General features: G+C 44.6%; 4 protein-coding genes across 5 annotated transcripts; 2 read left to right on the forward strand and 2 right to left on the reverse strand.

Annotated features, from left to right (window-relative positions):
• The first annotated feature begins 353 nt into the window (after window positions 1-353).
• On the forward strand, window positions 354-5,401 carry LOC125764086 (C2 domain-containing protein 5). The gene is made up of 14 exons (XM_049427932.1): window positions 354-737; window positions 838-953; window positions 1,037-1,206; window positions 1,275-1,435; window positions 1,506-1,690; window positions 1,757-1,959; window positions 2,033-2,197; window positions 2,267-2,435; window positions 2,507-2,839; window positions 2,913-3,527; window positions 3,599-4,011; window positions 4,088-4,257; window positions 4,320-4,592; window positions 4,737-5,401. Exons 1-14 carry the CDS (start codon window positions 561-563, stop codon window positions 4,800-4,802), a joined length of 3,216 nt encoding a protein of 1,071 aa, XP_049283889.1. The 5' UTR covers window positions 354-560; the 3' UTR covers window positions 4,803-5,401.
• LOC125764089 (innexin inx1) lies at window positions 5,054-11,624 on the reverse strand. 2 transcript variants are annotated; one of them, XM_049427937.1, is made up of 6 exons: window positions 11,008-11,624; window positions 6,730-7,105; window positions 6,532-6,639; window positions 5,946-6,454; window positions 5,577-5,869; window positions 5,054-5,480 (listed from the first exon to the last, which is right to left on the reverse strand). In XM_049427937.1, exons 2-5 carry the CDS (start codon window positions 6,976-6,978, stop codon window positions 5,623-5,625), a joined length of 1,113 nt encoding a protein of 370 aa, XP_049283894.1. In that variant the 5' UTR covers window positions 6,979-7,105; window positions 11,008-11,624; the 3' UTR covers window positions 5,054-5,480; window positions 5,577-5,622. The 2 variants fall into 2 exon arrangements, with proteins under 2 accessions (XP_049283894.1, XP_049283893.1); XM_049427936.1 differs by having other exon boundaries at window positions 5,054-5,869.
• A 2,322-nt stretch (window positions 11,625-13,946) lies between these two features.
• LOC125764088 (innexin inx7) lies at window positions 13,947-15,729 on the reverse strand. The gene is made up of 4 exons (XM_049427935.1): window positions 15,481-15,729; window positions 15,126-15,400; window positions 14,438-14,975; window positions 13,947-14,367 (listed from the first exon to the last, which is right to left on the reverse strand). Exons 1-4 carry the CDS (start codon window positions 15,618-15,620, stop codon window positions 14,061-14,063), a joined length of 1,260 nt encoding a protein of 419 aa, XP_049283892.1. The 5' UTR covers window positions 15,621-15,729; the 3' UTR covers window positions 13,947-14,060.
• A 163-nt stretch (window positions 15,730-15,892) lies between these two features.
• Window positions 15,893-22,506, forward strand: LOC125764087 (glutamate [NMDA] receptor subunit 1). The gene is made up of 12 exons (XM_049427934.1): window positions 15,893-17,337; window positions 17,613-17,735; window positions 17,925-18,146; window positions 18,243-18,445; window positions 18,527-18,692; window positions 18,778-18,883; window positions 18,970-19,130; window positions 19,371-19,587; window positions 19,665-20,234; window positions 20,316-20,589; window positions 20,655-21,081; window positions 21,153-22,506. The coding sequence occupies exons 1-12, from the start codon at window positions 17,170-17,172 to the stop codon at window positions 21,408-21,410; spliced, it is 2,895 nt and encodes a 964-aa protein (XP_049283891.1). The 5' UTR covers window positions 15,893-17,169; the 3' UTR covers window positions 21,411-22,506.
• Window positions 22,507-23,088: the final 582 nt, after the last annotated feature.

Consider the following 23,088-nt stretch of genomic DNA (forward strand, 5'->3'; position numbering starts at 1 on the left):
TTAAATTAAAAAAAGAATAAAAAATCAGAAAAAAATTAAAAAAAAAATTTCTACTCGAAAATTTCATAAGGCTTACCCCTTACGATTTTTTTGGGAAATTTTGCAAAAAAAATTAAATTGATTTGTTTTAATGCCAATGGGTTGCAATGAGTTTCTGTTCACTCAAATAATGCTTGAAATAAAAAAAAAGAAGTAAAAATAATAAAAATAAATAAAAGGTACCCGGATAATCGACACTCCATTGTACTGTTGTCGCGTTCGCAAACGAGACAATTGCTAAGCATGTATTAACGGGGTTACATTACATTGTTACATCGTTCGTTAAAAGAAACCGTTGGCACATATCCACGTGGTGCAACGATTCAAAATTGTTCGCTTTCGCCTTTGTCGATTACGTATGTCGACTGTAGCTGTCAAATTGGCAGTTCGTAAAAAAAATGAACAACAAAAGACAAATGTCACAATAAAAGATTGGAAAAATAAATAGAATAAGGTAGATTGGCCAACTTTACATTGCACAAATGTAGTTAGTGTATTTAGTGTGTTAAACGTGGTGCAGAATGCCTGGAAAAGTGAAGGTGAAGGTGCTTGCGGGCAGGAATCTGCCCGTAATGGACCGTAGCAGCGATACGACGGATGCTTTCGTGGAAATCAAGCTCGGTAACGTGACGTACAAAACGGATGTTTGTAGGAAAACGTTGAACCCGCACTGGAACTCGGAATGGTACACGTTTGAGGTAAGGGAATCGATACTGCTTTGATTGATTGGGTAATGTTATAATGAGTGGTTTCGTTTTTGTTTTCGTCTATTCACGGACGATTATTGCTCTGCCACAGGTGGAAGATGCAGAGCTGCAGGATGAACCGCTTCAGGTCCGGCTGATGGATTACGATACCTATACGGCAAATGATGCGATTGGCAAAGTGTACATTAATCTCAGTCCGCTTTCGCAGTAAGCTTACGTCCCGCCCTTTTTGTGTGCGTTGTATGCTCAGCAATGTATGAATAACGATGTCCTTTGTTTATGTACAACAGCTCTACGAGCAAATCCAGGACAGGCAAAGGTTCTCTTATGTCTGGTTGGCTACCGGTGTACGACACAATCCATGGTGTACGCGGGGAAATCCACGTTATTGTAAAAGTAGATTTGTTCACAGACTTTAACAAGTTTCGCCAAAGCTCTTGTGGCGTGTTGTTCTTCCACTGTAAGTAGGGCGGAAAAACTACGGGACCATCTGTGCGAACGTTACTAATGTTACAAATGTATTTCTAGCATCCAATATACCGTATGGCTACAGCATCGCTATGTACCACGGATTCGTAGAGGAGCTAGTTGTTAATGATGATCCCGAGTATCAGTGGATTGATAAAATTCGTACACCACGTGCTTCGAACGAAGCTCGTCAGCTAGCATTTATGAAGCTATCGGCACAGGTACGTATGCGCTAGCTGAGTTCCATATGTGGACAGCTGGTTTGATTGATTGTGCTGCGTTTCATTACAGGTTCAACGAAAAATTGGAATAAAAGCAATGGAAATGGGTGCCAACGCTGTGATCGGTTATATGCAATGTTACGATTTGGAGGGCGATGTAGGCGTAGTGGCACGTGGCATTGGCACTGCCGTTTCGTTGACAAAGATAAATGAATCTTTTTCACAGCCCATTGGCGAAGAAATTCTAGTGGAAGAGTAAGAGCGCCGTGAAACGCCGTTGTTGAAAAGATAAATATTTGATATTTGACATACGGTTTACAGGCATAAACTGTCGGGAAGTTCAGACTTTGGTGATGCTCCTCGAAGAACGATAGTGATTGGTGGCGAAGGGAATAACCACGCGTCTGGCAACAGTCCAACGAAATTAGGCACGCCGATCGTAAATGCCTTGCTAACGAAAGATTCTGCCTGTGTGCCAATATGTAGACGATCTTCCGATTCTGATCTTAGTATCACACCCAAAGGTAAGCATTTGGATTACAAAAAGGACACCGTATTTTTGGTACCAGTCGTGTACCTTTTTGTTTCTCTTCACAGGCAGTTCATGTCCGCTTGATAAGAGCATAGGCATTGTACGGAACTATGGAGCAAACAATGGCAATACGAAGTCTATCATGATAATGAACTATGACATGTTGGAAATGTTAGAATATCCTTTTTTCACCATGACTAAATATCCGGCCGGAATCATACGTTACATAGGTATGCGGGAGGAGCCGTGAAGGAGATTTTCCGACAAAATTTAATTGCTATTTCTGTTCTATTAACTAGGCGCTACCGTGACCGCACGATCCGTAAAACTATTGGAGCGTGTACCGAATCCTAACGAGCCGGAAACGCGTGACAGTTGGTGGAATGAGATTCGGACGGAGGTCCGATCGCATGCACGTTCATTGGGTTGTAATGTTATCCTCGGTTACGTCGAACAAACCACGATCGAGTATGTTCCCTCTTCAATGTTAGGCTTATACAGAATGATAGTAAATGCTTACAATTAATTCATAATTGTAGTGACGACATCTGCGTACTTTCGGCCACCGGTACTGCGGCAGTTATCAATCTACAGTTCGGCAGCGATATGTGGATGGCTGACGCATCGCTGAATGCTTCCGGAGAAGGAGGAGCTGAGACCGCAGGGAAAGAGCATATGACATCTTCACTCGATCGGCAAGACTTTGATCGTGAATGCAGCGGATCGAGAGAACAGACCCCGAATACGGTAGAAGGAGAAGCTATTTACGATGGAATAACCGGATTGGGCAATAAGTGTACGATATGCCATGTGCCGTACTCTCTTGGATCGGTGAACTTTCGTATCAATGCAGTAAAATGTTCCATGTGCAAGTAAGTATGATTTAAGGCGTTAATCTTGCTTTAAATGCTAACACTTATCCGGATTGGTAATTTAAAATTGTAGAAATGGCATTGTACCGGATGTGTTGATCACTACCATCGAAATCCCGGACGGTGTACCAGTGTCTGGGCGCGGAAGTCTTATACAAGCTCAAACAATTCGCTTAAAACGGGACCTGAAGGGTGAGGCAAACGGGAAGGAAATATCGGACGCGTTGCCGTTCCTTGAGTACGAACTGCATAAGCTGCTGGTGAACAAGCTAAAAATTAAGGGAATGAACGCTATTTTTGGTTTGCGATCAAACATAACCATTGGAGAGAAAACGATAGCACTGATCGCGACCGGTACGGCCGTTTTTCTCACAGCCCTACCGAAACCTTTGCTTCCACAAATTGTTGATAGTAGTTCGTTTCCGGACGAACGTAAGATTCAGGTATTGCAAACATTGGTACAAGACATCGTAGAGCAGAACATACAAGCGTACCAGCTGCAGTGCGTGTACGATTCCGAAGCCGAACAGTTGCAATCCAACGCGACTGGTACGGGTGTGCGGGAGGAACGCGATGGTAAAGAGTTGGATTTAGTGTGCATGCAGAAATCGGCCTGTATATTCGAGATAGACGATATTGCCGATTTGGATTTGCTGTCGTTCGAAAAAGAACCCGAAATTGCACCAGAGTGAGTATGAATGAGCGTAATGTACGAGATGAAACGTTTCCTAAAACAAATGGTTTGTTTCTATCCGTTAGTGGTTTCTATGTGGCCAACCTACAGACGATGCCCGGCATTGCAACGGACGTGTTAGATAACGTGCGTCAGTTTCAGCTGTTCACGCAGGTTTGGCGAGCCAAGCTACCGTACACCTTGCAGCTTGTCACGACAAGAAATCTCAACCAGCGCTTCCAAGGCTTACTGAAGCTGATCTATTACAAGCTACGATCGATGCGACCATGCGTTTTGTGCGATCTGCGCTACAAGCTGGACTTTCCCGAAACGGACGAAATACAGATCGTCATGTCGGGCATGACGCTTGGGCTCGGGGACGGTACAAGCAGGCTGAAGCGAAAGTGCAGCACACAAAACCATCAAACACCGGGACCTTCGCCATCTGTGCATGGTAGCACAGCTAGGGAACACACAGTACCAATTAGAAGTAGCAACGGTAGGTGATGATTGGTTTTGTCTAGTGAAGGCGTATATAATTGATGGATTAACGAATGTTTCTCCACATTTTCCAGATGACGAAATGATGTTTTCTTTGGATGAAGATTCGATGGATACATCAGGGCCACCGTCGGTCCCGGCAGCAGCCCCTCCGGTACCGTCAATTGTAAAAAGTTTAAAAACTCGTGGTACAAAATCAATGACCTCTTCGTATCACAGCAAAATTAACCGTTCAACTAAAATGGTACGTGTTGCTTGGTGGTGTTGAGCTTTGTATACAAAATCTGACGACAATTATGCTTGTAGATACCCTTAAAGGATGGTTACGGTGTGGATATTACAACGCTAAGCTACATTCCCGGTGGAAAGATCGAAAAGTATCTCGGGAATCTCAACTTTTTCTTCATCCGCGAATGTACCTCCATCCGCGAGACGGGCGGAATTTGTGGGTTTGTGCATAGCTTCATTTCGGAAGTGCTGTCCATCGTACGGGCGCACGTAACATCCCTTGGCGGTAATGCAATGATTGCGTTCTATCTGAACGATCTAACGCTTCTGGATAATGTGCACAAGAATCAGGTAGGTGGTATCTTCGTCCGTTTAGTATCAATGCATGATCTGTGTTATGTTACTGTTTTTGTTTCACGATTTGCCCTCATGAGTTCGTTCGATCCGTGAAGATCATGTCGAGATTTTATTCTCGCCCATTTTTCTCTTCCCCAGGGCCAATGTCTCATCAGCGTTGGTGGCGACGTGGTTTTCGTATCGTTCCACAAGGATGATAAATGAACGTTTTGTTAAATCAGACAATGTCAATGCATCCTAACACACTACTTTCACCATGCGTCCATGGAGCGATGGAACGCGCTCGTCAGTCCTCCCACGTACGCAGCAAAATTAAAAGGGGAAAATCCAAAATTAAATGGTTTTTAACAATTTGGAAAGCTGATCGTAATAATTAGGCAAAAAGGTTAGGTTTTTCTGGTCAGCGGTTTCGTCGGTTGCACGGATCAAAACAAGTCTTCACACTAGTAACCACGTTTTTGGTGGCATGTAGCATCGAGTTTGTGCTTATAGCTTGCATTTTATTGATTGTCTTTTTGTCTTACAACATAATCTAAAATCCTCGCTACGGTCCGAGTGAGAAATAGGAAGGCGGGGGTGATCACGTTGTTGGATAGTTGGATGCCTCCGGGTGCGCGCGCTACTAATTCTATCATCTCTACCACTATCCCTTTAAAAAGCGTTGCGAAGCGCGATCGAGTGTTGATTCTTATTATTTAGTTTATATTGCTAACTCAAGTATAAATATAGATTCGATTTGATTAAAAACAATAATAACTGTTACAATCTGTTCTCTAAAACAAGTGTGGAATGTCGATCGTTTTGGCGCGTATAAACAATCATCTTCGCACGTGTGGCACGCTAGGAAACCTGGATTCATTGTCTTGGAACAAATTTTCGAAACTAGAGAGAGAGAGGGAAAGAGATGCCATGAAATGGAAAACCTTACATTAAGCGATTTCGTGTTGTTCCTCTCACAGGGGTGGCAGCTTTTCATACTTTGTGTGCAGGTTGATTATGGAAATGTGAATTGAGGTTAACAATTCTAGTGCATTCGCTTCTTTTCGTTCTGATCATTTTCGTCCGTATCGTTCAACTCGATACGTTTCGCCAACTCCGTTGCAACGTCCTTGAATATGATTGGGTCAAGATTTCGCGCGAGCATATACACGATCCACCAGTCTCCGAGGTCTAGGTGTGACGAGATGGTTTTCGCGACATTACGAGGCACCATCCGATTTCGTGCATTTAGCAGTGTCGATCGCACCGATGGCATACAAATAATGACAATTCTGGGATAGGAAAAGAAAAGAAACGCAATTATAATTGCTAGTTATGGGCAGGGAAGTGATTTTCTGAGTGACTCACCGGTAGATGATCAATCCCGCCAAAAAGGTGGCCAAAATGATAAACCAAAACCAGATAAAGATGTACGTCTTTTCGTTCACGATGTTCAGCGGTAAAATGCACATCGCGTCGTGCTTTTGAATCGATCCAGAGGCACCATATTTGTAGAAATTACACTTGGTGACACGTGGGAAGACAAACACCATCGGATCGGCCCGCTGCTCCTGTGGCTGATCCGAGTATTGCAGAACGTCCCAACCGTACGAAAGGAACTCTCCGTTGAAGAATCGATTCATCAGCCACAGCTGCACAATGATGTTGACGAAACAAAGTGCTTCGCAGACCCAGTAGCGAATGGCATAGATCTTGTGTCGCTTAAGATGAGTCAAGAGGTAATCGAGCAGTACCTGTTTCTTGGCACACTTTTCCTGCTCCTTGCATGCACCTCTATTAAGCCCCATCACGATCATCCGCATCAAGCCTCCTTCCACAGCGTCCCAGATGAACTTTGGAGTGTAACATGCGATAGCCTGTAAAGACAATGCACAGGGCAGAGTTAAATGATCGGTTCTATGTATGTAAATGTTCTTGGGTTTTTGTTACTTGCCTGGAAGAACAGCACGAAGCAGACCCACTGATAGTAGGTGTAGTATTTCTTCGCATCTTCGTCATCAAAGTCGTTCGATATGCCGGGATGTGCCACTTCACGTCCAACCTAAGATCGGCGAATTCCCAACGTACGCAGAAAAGAGCGGATGGGTTAGCATTTCCTTTCGCGTTTTATCGTTTTCTCGTACATTCATACCTGTCTGCGGAAGGCGTCTGGCATTGTGAAGGTACTAGAGATCCAGCAGAACGTGTTGACGACATGTGCTGGAACACCGCCAACGATGCAGCTGATCGGGTTGCCTACATACTGTGTGGCAGTTATAATCAAACTGCACGCAAGTAGTAGCGCGGTGGTGAAGGTGTTGTGTAGCCGGAACACTATATTGTCCGTCTGAATGTCCTGCCATTTGAAGTACTGCTTCAAACCTCCGAGCAGCTTAAACATGGTGTTGGTGATCGGTTGCTACTATTTCGAAGTTTTCGGTATGGTATGGGGTACCTGGGTGATGGTACTCTTCAACTCTCTAACACATCCCGGAACTGCACTTGCACAGGAGGCTTGTATAGAGGTACTGCAATGAAAGAAACAACGAATAAGTTACAAATGAATTTGGTTCATCTTGGCTGATAAGGCTACTGAGCGTCAGTTCTAACACCGATCTACTGTTGATAACCTTCGCTATAGGATAACCTACGATGGAGTTCACCAAGAAAATATGTAGATTACACAGCTGATGTGTTATTTACTCAGTTGAACTATTAGCTCTATAACACACATGTGCATAAGCTTTATCGATGGTATTTGAAAAATGTTGCAGGACGCTGTGACACATGGCGCTAATATTTATACGAGCGTGTGCATCCGTTTTTCTATTGCTGGTGCTTACTTTTAATTAGTTCAACTCGTTCCCTATCTGTGGCTTTATTGTGGTGACCTTCGTTTAACTGTGAGTTGCAGTCGTCGATGTTATACGACTCATCAACACAATCAGAGTTCAAAGCTAGACTGAACAAAGTCGTCCTCTACATATACGAATTCTAAATACGTTATTCAACAGGAGCAAATTCAAATCATATATAACGAGATATATTGACGGGATAAGATCGTAAACCTAAGAGATACAAGACCCTAACAGAAATTCGCTTTTCTACACAAAAATTGATTCTAGCTGGTTGTTCTACTCCCCGGCATTATGCAGAACGTAAATGTCTTAGGTTAAGAGCCCCTTTAAAATCCTCCGATAATAAATGGATAATAAAGTTGTCGCAATTATCCAACAAAGTAACATTTCGGACGGAGAGTTTAGTTTGTAGCAGATTCCATATTAGAAACTCTAGGTTAGGAAGAAACACATCATTTTCGCTGGAAATCTTGTGACCTTACTCAACATATTCTGGGTTATTCGATTTGGACCTTTTTGTTGTATAATTTGATGTAGTTTCATAATGCCTCTCTCATAGAAGTATTGGTCCTTATTGAAGAAACATTTCAGTAATAGATTTTCACTCTGTCTAGTCTTCTCAATCCCAATCTCTCAAGCAAGGTCCCTGAACATAATACTTCTTCTGTTAGACAATCTTGATCATCTCTTATGAATCGTTTGTTTCAAACGACCCAATTGGTGACAGTCAATGCGAATTAAGCGTTCTTTATTCTTATATTACTGTCTTTTTTAATTCACCCTCGATCTTCCTCGAAAAACCCACCCTAATCCAATTAAAAACTCAATAGTTTCCTGACATTTATGTACCTACATTTATGTTACGAATATTCAGCAAGATCATTCAATTCACCCATCTGCGTTTGTGAACCATTTGGCTTGTTTATATAAGCAAGCAATATGTTTTGCGATCGTGCCCTAGCTGTCCCGATGTGGTTCTTCCACCAGTTGTCTAGCCCCGGTGAAGGGAGAACGTGCCTAACCACGTACAGGGTTTAATTTGCTGCGGCACATATCTCCACATCGCACGTTGTTATGTTGTTGATAAAGTCCTAGATTTAGCACGACACAGCATCTTTGGTAACATGCGCTTGTAAAGCACATCGAAAACGTCAATTCCAGTGTTACAATCGTTTGAAACACAAACAATTGTTTTGTCATCGCATCTGCTGCGCTGGAGTGGCGGCCCCACTGCATCGGAGGGTGGACTTAAGGGGTTATAACGTTAGTGTAAACAAATTAAATGTAGAACACAATTGCTCTGCGTGTCGGTGATGCCTGTGGTTCACCGAAGTTTGTATGAATTTCAAAGAAAAAGCCAAGCTTGGCATCAAACGAAACGCACCTTATCTGTGAGGGGCGCTGTTCGAATGGAATAGACCGAAATAAGCAGTTGTTGCGTCTACGATTGGAGAAGGCCCAACCATCAGTCAGCACCAGTTGTGTAAACAGTGTTTCGTATGACATCGTCATGGTAATAGTAACGATCGAGTGATCCTCAGAAACTGAATTGAGAATTTGATACGCGGCCGGGACATGTGGCAAAAAAGAGGCTTACAACAGCTAAGAACAGAAATTTGCTGAACGCTGAACGGGGAAATCGGCGATACAGTGCTTATTGTGGCTCTCCAATTGGTTGGTCTAACAACTCCAACTTCTAATTAAAATTCAATCAACATCTTTTCGACTAGCCTAGAACGCTGTGTCGCCATTGCCTGGAAGACGTTCTCGGTGTCTTCGTCTAATGCGCCACGTATCTCGCTTTCCTTTTGCCCCTGCTCGACCCGAGTGCGCGACCCGGTTGCCTCGACATACCTTCTTTGGTGCGCAACTGTGAACGCAACTGCATGGCACGAGAGCGTGCGTGCGTGATCAACAGTGTGTCCCCGCACACGGAAGGTGCAGTAGTATGTGTTAATTGGTTCTGTCCACGAAGAATGTAGCATCCTACACGCGCGGTGGACTGATCTTACTCTGCAGGTCCAGGTTAGAGCAGGAGGTACATCATCTCGGGGCGGAATGAAACGAACGATCTGGGCTGAGCAGCCCCGGCAGCAGCTTTTGGAGGCCCCTTGGACGGACCACGGGAATAGTTGCGGACAGGGCAAAGTAGTACACACGAAGAAGGCAAACCGACCGACGGTAGGCAAAAGAAGAAGTTGCGCTCGGATAGTAGGGTCTGGGGCGTACCCTAGGTGCGAGCGAGAGAGTCAGGGATTCCAATTCATTCCAATCAAACATTCCAATTCCATTAGGGCTAAACGGCTCGGAACTCCGGATGGAGCTGGACGGAAGGGTTGTTGGAGTGCTGGTCGAGGCCATCAGATTTCTTGGTCCAACTTCTGGAACGATATTTTTTTGCCTTTTGCCTTTGCTTTTGCTTTCCACCACCCTAGCTAACCGACACACGGAGCAGATCGAAAGCACTCTGGGCGTCGTTGGGTGCACCGCGTACGGGTGAGCGTGATGTTGCAGCCTTGTGCCTAAATTGCTAACGGCGACAGATTAGGATTGGTTGGGCATGGCTCGATTGCAGCGCCGATAAGTTGCTAGAGATTGTTTCGCTTGAGAAAAAAATAAAGAGACTTGGAATTCTCTGCTTACGCATTACGGTACGGTAATGCCAGCCTGGAATGGCTAGCCGTTCCAGTAATTCTTCCAAACTTATGCCACATCTTGTGCCGAAGACTTGTGACTTGTCCCGGGTAAACGAATGTTGTAGCAACGGCCAAGGGTAATTGCATCATAAGCAATATTTTTCGTATGCGTTACCAAAAGAACACGCAAAACTATACCAAACTTGATGCGCACGTACACATCGACACGCTGCTGCAGAGACCGACAGTGACTGCTATGCTTCTGGTACTCTCTTACCCAGGAGCATGTCACCGAACACTGCCGCTGGAGTGAGGTTCCAGCGAGGGACGTGATGCGCATTATTTGATCCATTCGTCGTCAATGGCAGAGACCGGCGCGCGTGGTGGAGTGAGCGGGCAGCCTCCACGGCAAAGGTTAATAAAAATGACACTTGTTTGCTGGAGTTGGCTAGGGTGGTCGTCATGTGCTGCGTGACTACTACCCCCACCCAGGGTAGAGGTCGATGTAGAGGAGCTAGTGTGTGTCCCCTCCCTTTGTCAAGAGCCAGTCCCTTTTGCCGTTCGCTCCAATAGCGGACAATGACAATGCCGACGTCATTGTTCGGGCTCATCTCGCGCAACAATTCTCAGCCAACTCTCGGGACAGGTTGTAATGCGGTGGCGGATGTGTCTGATTCTGCTCTTGCTGCTGCTGCCTGCCAATGCTTTTACCCGCGCGTACAATTATCTGTGCCTACTTGGATGTTTTCGGTTTGATGTTGATTCTGTTCTGGCAGCAGGAGATGGCTACGCATTAGGCCCGAAGATGGAAGCCGCAAGAAGTTCGCTGCGCCACGTTCAATCAGAGTGAGATTCAGTTTGATTGCAAGAAGGGAAAAATACCCACAAAATTGGGGCCAATCTCGGCCTGTTCGGGTTGCTCGTAGCTGAACTTACCTTTCCGTTGTTACCAATGCGATTGTTGCTGTTGCTGCTGCTGGTGCCGCTGCTGTTGCTTTCCCTTTGAACGCTATCTGACCCCGAGCTAATGAGCGGGTCTTGTTGGCCGTTGTCTTTTTTTCTCGCTTGGAATGGATTGTTGCAACAATTTACAGTTGGTCGAAACAGCACTAGGTATTTTTACACAAATCTACGATTATATACCGATTAGGAAGATGCACAAAAGGCACACAAGATTTACGTGAGGGACACTTGTTGAACATTTACCAACATCACACGGTCACTGAAATGTACTCAACTTTTGCTTACAGTAACTCTTTATCACATACGTACACATTTGTTTTCACTTTATTATGGGGTAATGTAAAAAACTTTCAAACAAAACGACCATTCGATTCAGAAAACCACTTGCTTATCACATCGATCGAACAAATCCAAACACGACTCGCGGCTCCAGCCAGCACATTGGAACATGAAAAATAAATAAATATTAATCGAAATAAAAAAAAACACACACAGAAAACCTTCACAACAGCATAGCCACGGTGTACGCGGCTGCTCTGCGCACTGTTTCACTCCGAGATCTGATTCGTTCCGACGGAGAGCAACGATTGCCAGCTGCTGGAAAAAAATCCATCGCTCAGCGCGCTTTGCAGGCTGCCGAGCATAATGGGACGGGCACCCCGCTTTTGCGCCATTCCTTCGCGTTTCCCTTTCTCATGTTTCAGCCGTGGTTCCTTCTTCTGCTCATCCAACAATCCGCTCCGCGGTTACCATAGTACCGTTTGCTAACGTACAGTGCATGTCGATATTATAAGCGTTCTTACAGATATTCGGTTGTGGAAGGATGAAACTATTGTTTGGAACTACTTCATGCATATTTTCGATGTAACGACCTAAATCTCAAACATATCATTCGATAATGCGATTCTAGACTTATAACCATATGTTTGAATTCCTGCTATCTCTATCATTGAAGTCTTTCATTTAAGCAGAATACTATTTTTGACGCATTTTCGAACAGTTTCTGGAGTAAACCAAAAGTATTGCGTATACAATCTTCAACCACTGTGGGATGCTCAGTACATTTCTCATCTCTCCAGCCTGGAGATAGAATGACGACATCGGTATGGTAGCGATGTTTCATTCCCCCACGTGGTAGGGTATGAGATAATTTGCGTTTCGAATTGTTGTCTTTCGCTTCACTCTTTTGACGCGAGCGCAGAGAAAGAGCTCTTTGATCGATGGTGTGTAGTTCGCTCTCAAATCAACTTCACAAACGCATCGTCTACGTAGATATGTGATGCGTTCACGCACTGAATCATACAGTGGTTGTCGGAACAACCCCTTGCCTATGCGCCTACGATGTGTGTTGTGAATGGAAAGTGCAAATGGAGTTGAAGGAATTCCATGGAAATAGACAAGTCATCTGTCAAGTTTCGTATTGCGCCACGTTTTATTGAAAAGTTTTGGTAAGAAATTCAAATCTCACTTGGATTAAAGTTGTTCAACTGACTGTGTCCTGCAGTACAATAGAGGTAAGTATGTTTTATTATAGCAAATTTATTCTTATTACCATTACTATACCTTTACTAACCTTGTGATACACGGCACCGGTTCCAAACGATAGCACCTGGGTTCAAATCCGATCCAGATCGTAAGTGGTAAAAATAAGTCTAGTAGGCCAGAAATGGCCGGCATGACGTCTAAGGTCGTATATAAAAATAGAACAACACTTACAAGTGCACCCAATAGGGACTGTCTCTCCGAAGAGATTAGGTTCCCCTAGTTTTATGCTTTCTCGAATTCTCTCTTTCTTACAAAAAAAAACACTTTACATAAACATAGAACTCTTGTTTTTTTGTTTGCTCAAGAATATCTTTTTTTGTTTTGTCTTTTGTAAAAAAAAACTTGTACCTAAGTCATATATTTTACCTTTAAAAATACTTTTTTCCGTTGATATAAAATCAACAAAACAAAAACTTTGTATCAACCAGTAACATGCTAGTCCAATGAAGCCCCCCCAAAAAAAAAAGACCAACGCTCTCTTGGGAAATCAAATTCGTGTCCAGTTCTGGTGACATTGGTAGAACATGGTGGAAAAACGTGACACGGCGTTAAATCATAAACTGTCGTGGGATTTAATTTCTGGGGGTGATTAACACCCACAACCGGATGTACCTAAACATGCCAAAAAGGATATGTCCATGTTTTAAATTGTGATAAAACATGAATAATGTTTGTATTTGTATGTAGAAGACCTTGAATGTAGAATTTGTTAAACATATTTTGCTTGTGTTAGCAATATGTAACAGAAGTAAAGTTGTTAATAAGCTGATTAAACGATTTCTCCTCTGCACTTTGCTACAAACGCAAGCAAGCATGATTATACTAATTGGTTGTCTTTTGCCACGTTTTACCCAAAAAAAAGGTACAAATTTCATTGGCATGAGAATATTTCCCACCGAGTCGATATTATCTGTAAATGTTCTGGGTGCTAATTATTATTGTCTCACTGTGTCGGTCGTCGAGCGGTCTCGTCATTGTAGCAGTCAGCAATTTGAACGAGCGTCTAAACACGAAAGCCATTTGGTGATGAGGAGAGCAATTTTCGGCTTCTGGTATGGTTACCTCCATTGCACGAAGGCTAATTGGTCCCGTATTACGATTCCCCGGGGTGAATATTTGCGGTGTGTTTGTTTTAGCAATAACGTTCCGGGAAAAAGGTACACTTTAGTTCCAATGTTCTTTTGCTATCAAATGTTGCTGAAAATGATTTTGATTTAGCATCCTCTGTTAGCAATAACTTTCTTGTTAAATTTGAAGGGTGTGTCTATTTTGCCAGCGACACATTTTCATGTTGTCGATTATTGATTGATTGATTATTGATATGGTAGATGATCAATCAATCTGCATACAAGTTAAAAAAAAGGCAAAATACATCTTAAGTCCTTCTAGAGTTTCATATGGGTTTATATTGTAAATACTATGGACTTAATACTAAGAAGTATAATACTTTTGTCACATGAGTGCAGCAGTTGCACCACAGTTTAAGCCTTCTTGTGGTCATCTTCGTATCGCAGCTTAACCATCGCTATATCACTATCGTCGACGTCATGTTCACCATCGACCATATCGATGCCCTGATCGTCTTGATCGTCCTCGTTCGGGTGTCTTAGCTCGTCCGTTATCTGGCGCAACACCTTGCGAAACAGATGTGCATCCATGTTTTTGGCCAGATAGTACAGAAACAGCCACTCGGTAAATCGCAACCGCTTAGTAATGATCTCCACATCCTGTGGATTTAACCTTCCTGGACTGGCAAACGAGAGGATCAGTGCGGTGAATTTGTACGATCTGCACCAAGTGAAAAACGAGTTTTAGTTAGTATAGAACCTTAGAATGTATCCCTCCACTGTCTTCCTACCTGTTGTGAAGGACTAATGTTAGTATTCGCCATAATATCGCCAACACCGAGACACAAAACAGCACAACGTACCAAAACCAGAGAAAGGTGAAAATTTTCTCATTAATAACGTTCAGCGCCATTATGCACAGGGCGTCATGTTTCTGGATCGATCCAGTCGGTCCGTACTTGTAGAAGTGACACTTGGTCACCTTCGGAAAGACCGTATCGAGCACATCCATTTTGCCGGTAAAATCTTCCTCGATAAAAGCTGGCCCAAGGTTCCAAAATTTGCGCCCAAGAAAGATGTTGGTAAACACGATCTGCAGTATGCAGTTGAGCAGATTCAGCACCTCGCACAAGATGTGACGCGTGGCCCAATGTCGCTGGACCATAAAGTGGTTGGAGAATTCGCGCTTGACCGTGCGCAGCTTAGCATCCACGGTATCCCGTGACAGGAGCGTATACTTTGGCCCGATCGCGATGTTCGCTTTGGCCGTGTAGTGTTCGCTGAGGTGTGCCATGTGTAAGCCATCGACGAGATTCTTCAACCGACCACCTACAAGAGCGCGATAAGGAAAACGGAGGTCCAAGTAAGTGAGTGTGCACGGCGTGACTCATACGTGTGTGGCTCTGCTTGATACTGTTTGTCTGTTTCCTGTCGGAATGACGAAATTTGATTCGCCGACTGGTCCGACTTGCCACATACCTTCGTTCAAACGCCAGAGTAGATGTGGAGCATAGAACGTCAGTGCCTGCAGGAAGAGAATGAAGGGAACCCACTGGTAGTAGGCATGGTGCTTAACCGGATCTTCGGTGTACATCGGACCAACGCCTGGGTGCGGAAGTACTCCTTCCTGTATCAACGATTCGTTGTAGTGTCGTATGACGGTGAAGGTGGTGGTGAAGAAGCAGAATGTGTTGATGACATGCTCCGGTATAGAACCACCCGTAATACAGCGGATGTGCTCCCCAATGTACTGTCTGCGGCGAAACGAAGAGAAGCCGAGAACGGGGTTATTGAGACGTGTGAAACAGAGCCCACTAAACACTCGGAACTTCACCTGGATGTCACTAGCAGTGTGCACACTAGCAGCATAATAAACGTGGCCCGATAATGAAACTTAAACGCTAAATTATCGATCGTAACGAACTTGTACTTAAACTTAAGGTGTGGCGAAAGCACGGAAAACGTATTAAGCATCTTGACCCCGGGATCAGCTACTAACTACCGACCTGTTTTGATGCACACAATGGATTGGACGCAACGCAACGTCCAAAACTGGTCGGGGCTGCGAAGAAATGCCTCGGCGATGTCTCGACCAGCCTGATAAACTAAAGACTCTCGTGATGGGCGATAACGCGTTATCTTCGACCGTTGAAGGTGGTAATGGCCCTGAGGTACTTGTGTAGTGCGTGGGGGGATGGAGGTGTAGTGTCGTGACGCCGCAGTCCCGTTGTGCGCAACGGACTATCTACTGATAGATAGATGCGTTCACACTCAGTCGTTCAGGAGCCGGCGAAGAGGTATGGGAGGAAACGACAGGTGTGTCCCGTAATGATGAAGTGGAGTACACCTACACCTGGGGACAACGTTTTTCTTTTACCACTCGAGCCTATCGCTCGAGTCTTTTTAGTTCGATTGGTTATGCACTTGAACACTTCTTCTTGGTGGCGTTACTATCTACCTACTGTTGGACCATATATGCTTGCCATTTTCTGGCTTACTGGATAGTCAGTTCTTGCTATGAGGGCCTATGACAGATAATGCCGATCTTGGTAACGATCCTGTCGTGTAAGATGAGCTCCACTACCACATAAACCACCGACTCCTCAGGATCTACTTATTACACACAGTGAGATGTGGTAAATGATCAAGTGATCTTCGTTAGTTGCAAACAGATCTAATTCCAATTTTAAGCGATTAATTAAATCAGGTTTATGGACATGATTGTCTCCACATTCGGATTCGGTTTCATTCTGCATCAGTTTAACGGTTAATCTGTGCAGGTTAAACGAAACCTGCTCAAGCGTAAATCCAGCAGTTCCGGTAATAAAAGCTTTATAGCATCTCGGAATGTAAATAAGTGGTGGCTCTCTTCTCTGGTAACAGAGAAAGTACTTTCTCTCTCTCTCTCTCTCTCTCTCTCTCTCCATCTCTCGGTCTTTCTCTCTCTATCGCGCGAGTTGGTATTCGCGTCCTTCATCAATCAGCTGTTGTTAGGATGTCCATCGGTCCTGCGCAGTCGTGTCCGCTACGATGGGATCTTAACGCCCTAACACGCTTGTTACTTCTGGCAAAGGAGGGCATGTACTGGAATCCTTATACCGTTTGACAGCTACGGAGTAGCCTTTTTTCTTCGCTCACCAAGCCCAAGTGGCCTCAGTTTTGGGGGAGAAAAAAAATGTGGCAAAATTCAGCACTTTCACCAACTCCGACCCAGCAGCATGGAGTGAAGGAATTGCGCAAGAATTAGGCGTGCGTGCTACACCCCCCCTCTCGCCGCAGGCCAAACAGTGTGACAGGACAGGCAGTGTTGCAGCTTGTGTACCCCAACAGCAGCAGCAGCAGCAGGATACAAGGGGGAAAAATTGTGTTCTAGTAGGACCAGCAGCATCAGGCCAGCACCACGAACGACCTCTCGCGAAAGGACATCCACGGGGTGTGTGTGTGTGTGCGCGTGTGTGTGCGGTGGACGGAAAGTGCTATGCAGTGAAAAAGGTCGGGCCTGTTAGGTCGTACGCCTGTAAAAATGAAGTTAACACGAATGCTGCCCGCGTCCTGTATGCTGCTAAGCCTGATGATACCACAGGCCCTGCTCGCCCAGAAACCCACCGGCAGCGAAAGTCCTTCCTACTACAACATCGGGGGTGTGCTGAGCAATAACGAGAGTGAATCACACTTCGGTACCGTGATTGCGGTAAGTGTTATCTAACCAGTTCGTCGCCACCTTTCATCCGTTTTTTCTTCTTCTTCTTCTTTGCACCCGTGACAAGGATGACACAGGGACGCGCAGTGCGCCGAAAACCGTGCAATAGTGCGCGCTCGGTCATTGTTTGCACGGGGTGTTGTTTATCACGGGACTCGACCGGGGGGGGGAGGGTGGGGCGAGGGGCATGTATCCCTTGTGCAGATCAATGTGTATGGTAAAATGTTTCCCTCTTTTTCGATCTTTTCCACGGCACGGTTTTCCAGCATCTGAACTTTGACCAACAGTATGTTCCACGCGGTACCACCTACTACGATAAGACGATTCGGATCGATAAAAATCCCATCAAAACAGCGCTCAATGTTTGTAAACACCTGATATCCCGAAGGGTAGGTGTATCCGTGGGTGGTTCCCATGCTTTTTTCCCCCCTGTTGTTGCAGGACTATAAAGACTCCACTACTATAAAGAAGTTGCAATCTAATTAATATTTGTTTCTCTTTTAATGATGCGTGCTTGCGTACTTGCGTACTTGCGTCCGTGTGTGTCTGTGTGCGTGTTTGTGGGGGGTGTGGACTAGGTGTATGCGGTAGTGGTATCGCACGAACCGACTGGCGATCTGTCCCCAGCGGCCGTCAGCTACACTAGCGGATTCTACCAAATACCAGTGATCGGGATCTCGTCGCGTGAGGCCGCCTTCTCTGATAAGAACATTCACGTGTCGTTCCTACGTACGGTGCCTCCGTATTACCACCAGGCGGACGTTTGGTTGGAAATTTTGAGTCACTTCGGCTACACTAAGGTACAGTACTGCCGACTGCCGAATGCTGACCCGTTGTTACGTTAAGTGTGGTTAATGTTCTTTCCCATCCCACCATCCCACCGTACGCGAATCTAGGTTATCATCATACACAGCTCCGATACGGATGGGCGAGCCGTTTTGGGCCGCTTCCAGACGACATCGCAGACAAACTATGACGACATCGATGTACGGGCAACGGTTGAATCGATCGTCGAATTTGAACCAAAATTGGATAGCTTTAGCTCCTATCTTATGGACATGAAAACAGCACAATCGCGTGTATATTTACTTTATGCGAGGTAATTGTCAGAAGGCAGAAGGGCGTTGTCTATGAGGTACTCGAGTTCTCAAAATGCTTCGGTTCGTTTTCCAATTTGCAGCCAAGAAGATGCGTATGTAATTTTCCGTGACGCTGCCATCCACAATATGACCGAGTATGGCCACATTTGGATTGTAACCGAGCAGGCACTCAGTGCAAACAACACTCCAACCGGTATTATTGGATTGAAGCTAAATAATGCAGAAAATGAAACAGATCACATAAAGGTACGGTAGTGCGGCCTGAGAGAACCAACATTTCCGTTGGGGATTGTACGATGTTCTAAATGTCTTTTTCTTCCATTTCCTTTAGGATGCTATATACATACTGGCATCGGCAATCAAGGAAATGACGGTGAATGAAACCATTACAGAAGCACCGAAGGATTGTGACGATTCTGGAGCGATCTGGGAATCGGGTAGGTGTCGAAATGGGATTTTCTCCCAAAAGCTAACAAATTCCCTGTACTAAACTCCCTCCCTTTTTGGAACGTAATTCTCACAGGCAAACGATTGTTTGGGTATTTGAAGACGAGAAATATCCGTGGCGAAACGGGACAGGTGGCGTTCGACGATAACGGTGACCGTATGTACGCGGAGTACGATGTTATCAACGTCCACGAGAACCATTCGTTTGCAAAAGTCGGAAGCTTCCACTATGATTCGGTGAGTATATTGTTTGGTGAGGGCAGTAGAGAATCTGTTAAGTATGTGCTGTGGTGTGCCGAATGAATTGGTAGCGTTTAAATCATCACGTAGTTGTGATATGACTTATCAACAACTTTAGACCATAAATCACAGATATTGTAAAATTAGTGGATGGATTTATAGCCCCCTCAAAACGTTCGATTGTATCATGTTGAAGAGCGAACTTTAATTTGAAGCATATCGCGTTATCTCACACAGGAGAAGCGTAAGATGCGTCTCAAGATAAATGACAGCAGCATAACGTGGCCAGGAAATACGGGTAAGAAGCCAGAAGGTATTATGATACCAACGCACCTGAAGGTGCTGACGATCGAGGAGAAACCGTTCGTGTACGCACGCAAGCTGCTCGACGACGAGATAGACTGTGCGGATGATGAGGTGGTTTGTCCACATTTCAATATTACTAATGGCAATGGTAAGGTGTTTCCATCGTAGACTGGAGGATGTTTAAAAAAACTAAAATACAATTAATTTTCTCGCTTTTATTTTAAGAACAAGAATATTGCTGCAAAGGATATTGTATCGATTTGCTGAAAGCTCTCGCGCAACGGATCAATTTCACCTACGATTTGGCACTGTCTCCTGATGGTCAGTTTGGCCATTATCAGCTGAAAAATCATACCACCGGAATTGGAACCACCGTGAAGAAGGAATGGAATGGATTGATCGGGGAGCTCGTTGCAGAACGGGCCGATCTGATCGTCGCACCGCTTACGATCAATCCCGAGCGTGCGGAATTTATCGAGTTTTCCAAACCGTTCAAGTACCAGGGCATTACGATCCTGGAGAAGAAACCGTCCCGTTCCAGTACGCTCGTCTCTTTCCTGCAACCCTTCAGCAACACGCTCTGGATATTGGTGATGGTCTCGGTGCATGTGGTCGCGCTCGTTCTGTACCTGTTGGATCGTTTTTCCCCGTTCGGACGGTTCAAGCTGTCGAGCAATGATGGAACGGAGGAGGACGCACTTAACCTCAGCTCCGCGATATGGTTCGCTTGGGGCGTTCTGTTGAACAGTGGTATCGGTGAAGGCACACCAAGAAGCTTCTCGGCGCGTGTTCTAGGTAAGCGGGTTGTCTAGACTGTAGTTCCAAGGACAAGTGTCTGATAGTTTGCCGATGTGTTCATGTTTTTTCCCTGCTTAGGTATGGTGTGGGCTGGTTTCGCCATGATTATCGTCGCCTCATATACAGCTAACTTGGCCGCTTTCCTCGTGTTGGAGCGACCCAAAACCAAGCTGACCGGTATCAACGATGCGCGGTTGCGCAACACGATGGAAAACCTTACCTGCGCTACCGTGAAGGGTTCCTCGGTGGATATGTACTTCCGGCGGCAGGTCGAGTTGTCCAACATGTACCGTACGATGGAGGCCAATAATTATGATACCGCCGAACAAGCGATCCAGGATGTGAAGGATGGGTGAGTGCATGGTAGGCACGATTATGTTGTCCCGACGATCAATGGTTTTCCTTTCCTTCTTTCAGTAAATTGATGGCATTTATTTGGGATTCATCCCGGCTGGAGTATGAAGCATCGAAGGATTGTGAGCTCGTCACGGCGGGAGAGCTTTTCGGTCGCAGCGGCTACGGAGTGGGGCTTCAGAAAGCGTCCCCTTGGACGGATGCAGTAACATTAGCAATATTAGACTTCCACGAGAGTGGTTTCATGGAATCGCTCGACAAGGAATGGATCTTCCACGGGAACGTGCAGCAGTGTGAACAATTCGAGAAAACGCCAAACACTCTCGGGTTGAAGAATATGGCCGGTGTGTTCATTCTGGTTGGTGCGGGTATTGTCGGCGGCATCGGGTTAATTATCATCGAAGTGGTCTACAAAAAGCACCAAATAAAGAAGCAGAAAAAGATGGAGATTGCACGCCATGCGGCGGACAAGTGGCGTGGCACAATCGAGGTAAGGACGGCTGAACGGTAACGATTAGAAAGCGTTCTCATCCGTGATTTTTTGTTTGTTTTCTTTTGCAGAAACGAAAAACATTACGTGCTTCCCTGGCCATGCAACGGCAGTACAATGTGGGTTTGAACTCGGTTTCGAAGTCGGTTTCGAGCCAGAATGCGGAGAAAACGCGCTACCCGATACTGCCGCCGCTTCCGCGCACACCGGAACGGGCATGGCCAAAGGACAAGGAGTACATCGTGAACCGGAAGAACAATAGTGCCGGCAAACCTCCGCCGCGCTATATGCCCACTTACGCTACCGATGTGTCTCATTTGATAGTTTAAAAACAAATTATCGGAGGGAAATTTGAAAGGGTCGGAACCGTATCCATCCACCCCACCGGTCTCCAAATTGCGCCTAATGATGAGTGTAGCCAAAACACTTTACTACCGTTAAGTATCGTTGAATGGGAAGGAAGGAAGATAACCGAAGAAAACTCCAATTCCGTGTGCGTGTTGTTCAATACAGGTAATTGTTTACAATTCGTTAGATAAGTATACACTTTTAAACACTCTGCAAAAGCAAAAAAACAAAAAAACACAAACGATTCTTCCGCCTGTATTGATGAAGGATTCGCGCCTACGGTGCCGGCGGTAGTGTGTGTGTACAATCATTTTATGGTTTCCATGTTTCTTAACGCGTCTAAGCATAGTTTTGTACACCCGTACCGTTGTCGTACACCCACTTACAGCCAAACGAGTGCATTTGTATCAGGTGCTAGTGAGTTAACTTTAATGCAAAAAACAAACAAACAAACAAACAAAAAACTACTTGTTTCGTCTCCAAGAGGCATTCGTTTAACAGCGCGCTCGAATGTGTTAACCTTTAACTGCCACTTTGTTTCGTTGTTGTGTCGGGTTTGAGATATATTTTTGTGAACCAAAGAAAGAATTAAGGACGAACCGATGGCGGTGCACCGTATGTCCTGCATAACAGTAGTTGATAGCCTAAAGTCTCCCACAACAGTACTAGCCAAGGAAAAGAAAGTAATTTTATCACTGTTAGTTGTTAACAAAAGATGGGACGACAAAACCAAACAAAACAAAAAAAGAAATTAACCAAGCTCAGTCATTTGCACAAGAAGTAATGCCAAAAAAACCAGAACAGAGTAGCTAAACGTACATTAAACTAAAGGAATAGATGATAAAAGTCTATGTTTAAAATCGTAACATTAACATTTTAAAATGCCAAAACCCTTACTAAAAAAATGCAATGATGCTAAACATTTGTTAACATGTATAAGAAGATGTGGAAACTTAGAGTAACAGAAAAACCAGATGGAGGCGGCAAACGATAACAAATATACAGCCAGTCATTATATTGATTATGTATGAACAAACTGAGTAATAAAAAGAAAAAAAAAATATTTGAAATTCGATACGCATGGAGGGTGGCTTTATTTACGTTCAACGTCTGTGCTGCACCGAAATAAGAAGCAATTGCATTTATGCTTTTAAAATGTAATTTTTTGAAACGCCTTCGGTTGCTATGGCAACCAGTTACAGAACACTACAACTGTTTCTACCGACGACCACTGTTGTGCTGCTCATCATTACAACAGGCAGAAAATCATCATCGGTCACCTTTGGATACACGGTTGACAACCACTGGCTATCTTTCTGTAACGGTATTCGCCGTGATATCGTTTTCGATTAGATGCAGCAGCAAAATTGTTACTACAACTGGAATCCATTAACATTCGCAAATAAGCAGTTGAATAAATTTACTAGAGCTGGATTGCTCGCAGGAAACAAATGAACATAAAAAGGTGTGATGTATTTAGCAGCCTGTCATCTACCTTGACCGGTGCGCCACCTGTTGTGTCAAATTAACAGGTTATTTGACAGCAAGTAAGAACGTAAACAAAAAATTGTACAAAAACTTAGCGGAGGCGGAGGTGTTCGGTCATTGTGCAGTGTGAATCATTAGTAAAATAGTCGCGTAAAAAAACATCTCAAACGT

The sequence above is a fragment of the Anopheles funestus genome, chromosome 2RL (assembly GCF_943734845.2).
Source record: "Anopheles funestus chromosome 2RL, idAnoFuneDA-416_04, whole genome shotgun sequence".
Classification (NCBI taxonomy): Eukaryota; Metazoa; Arthropoda; class Insecta; order Diptera; family Culicidae; genus Anopheles; species Anopheles funestus.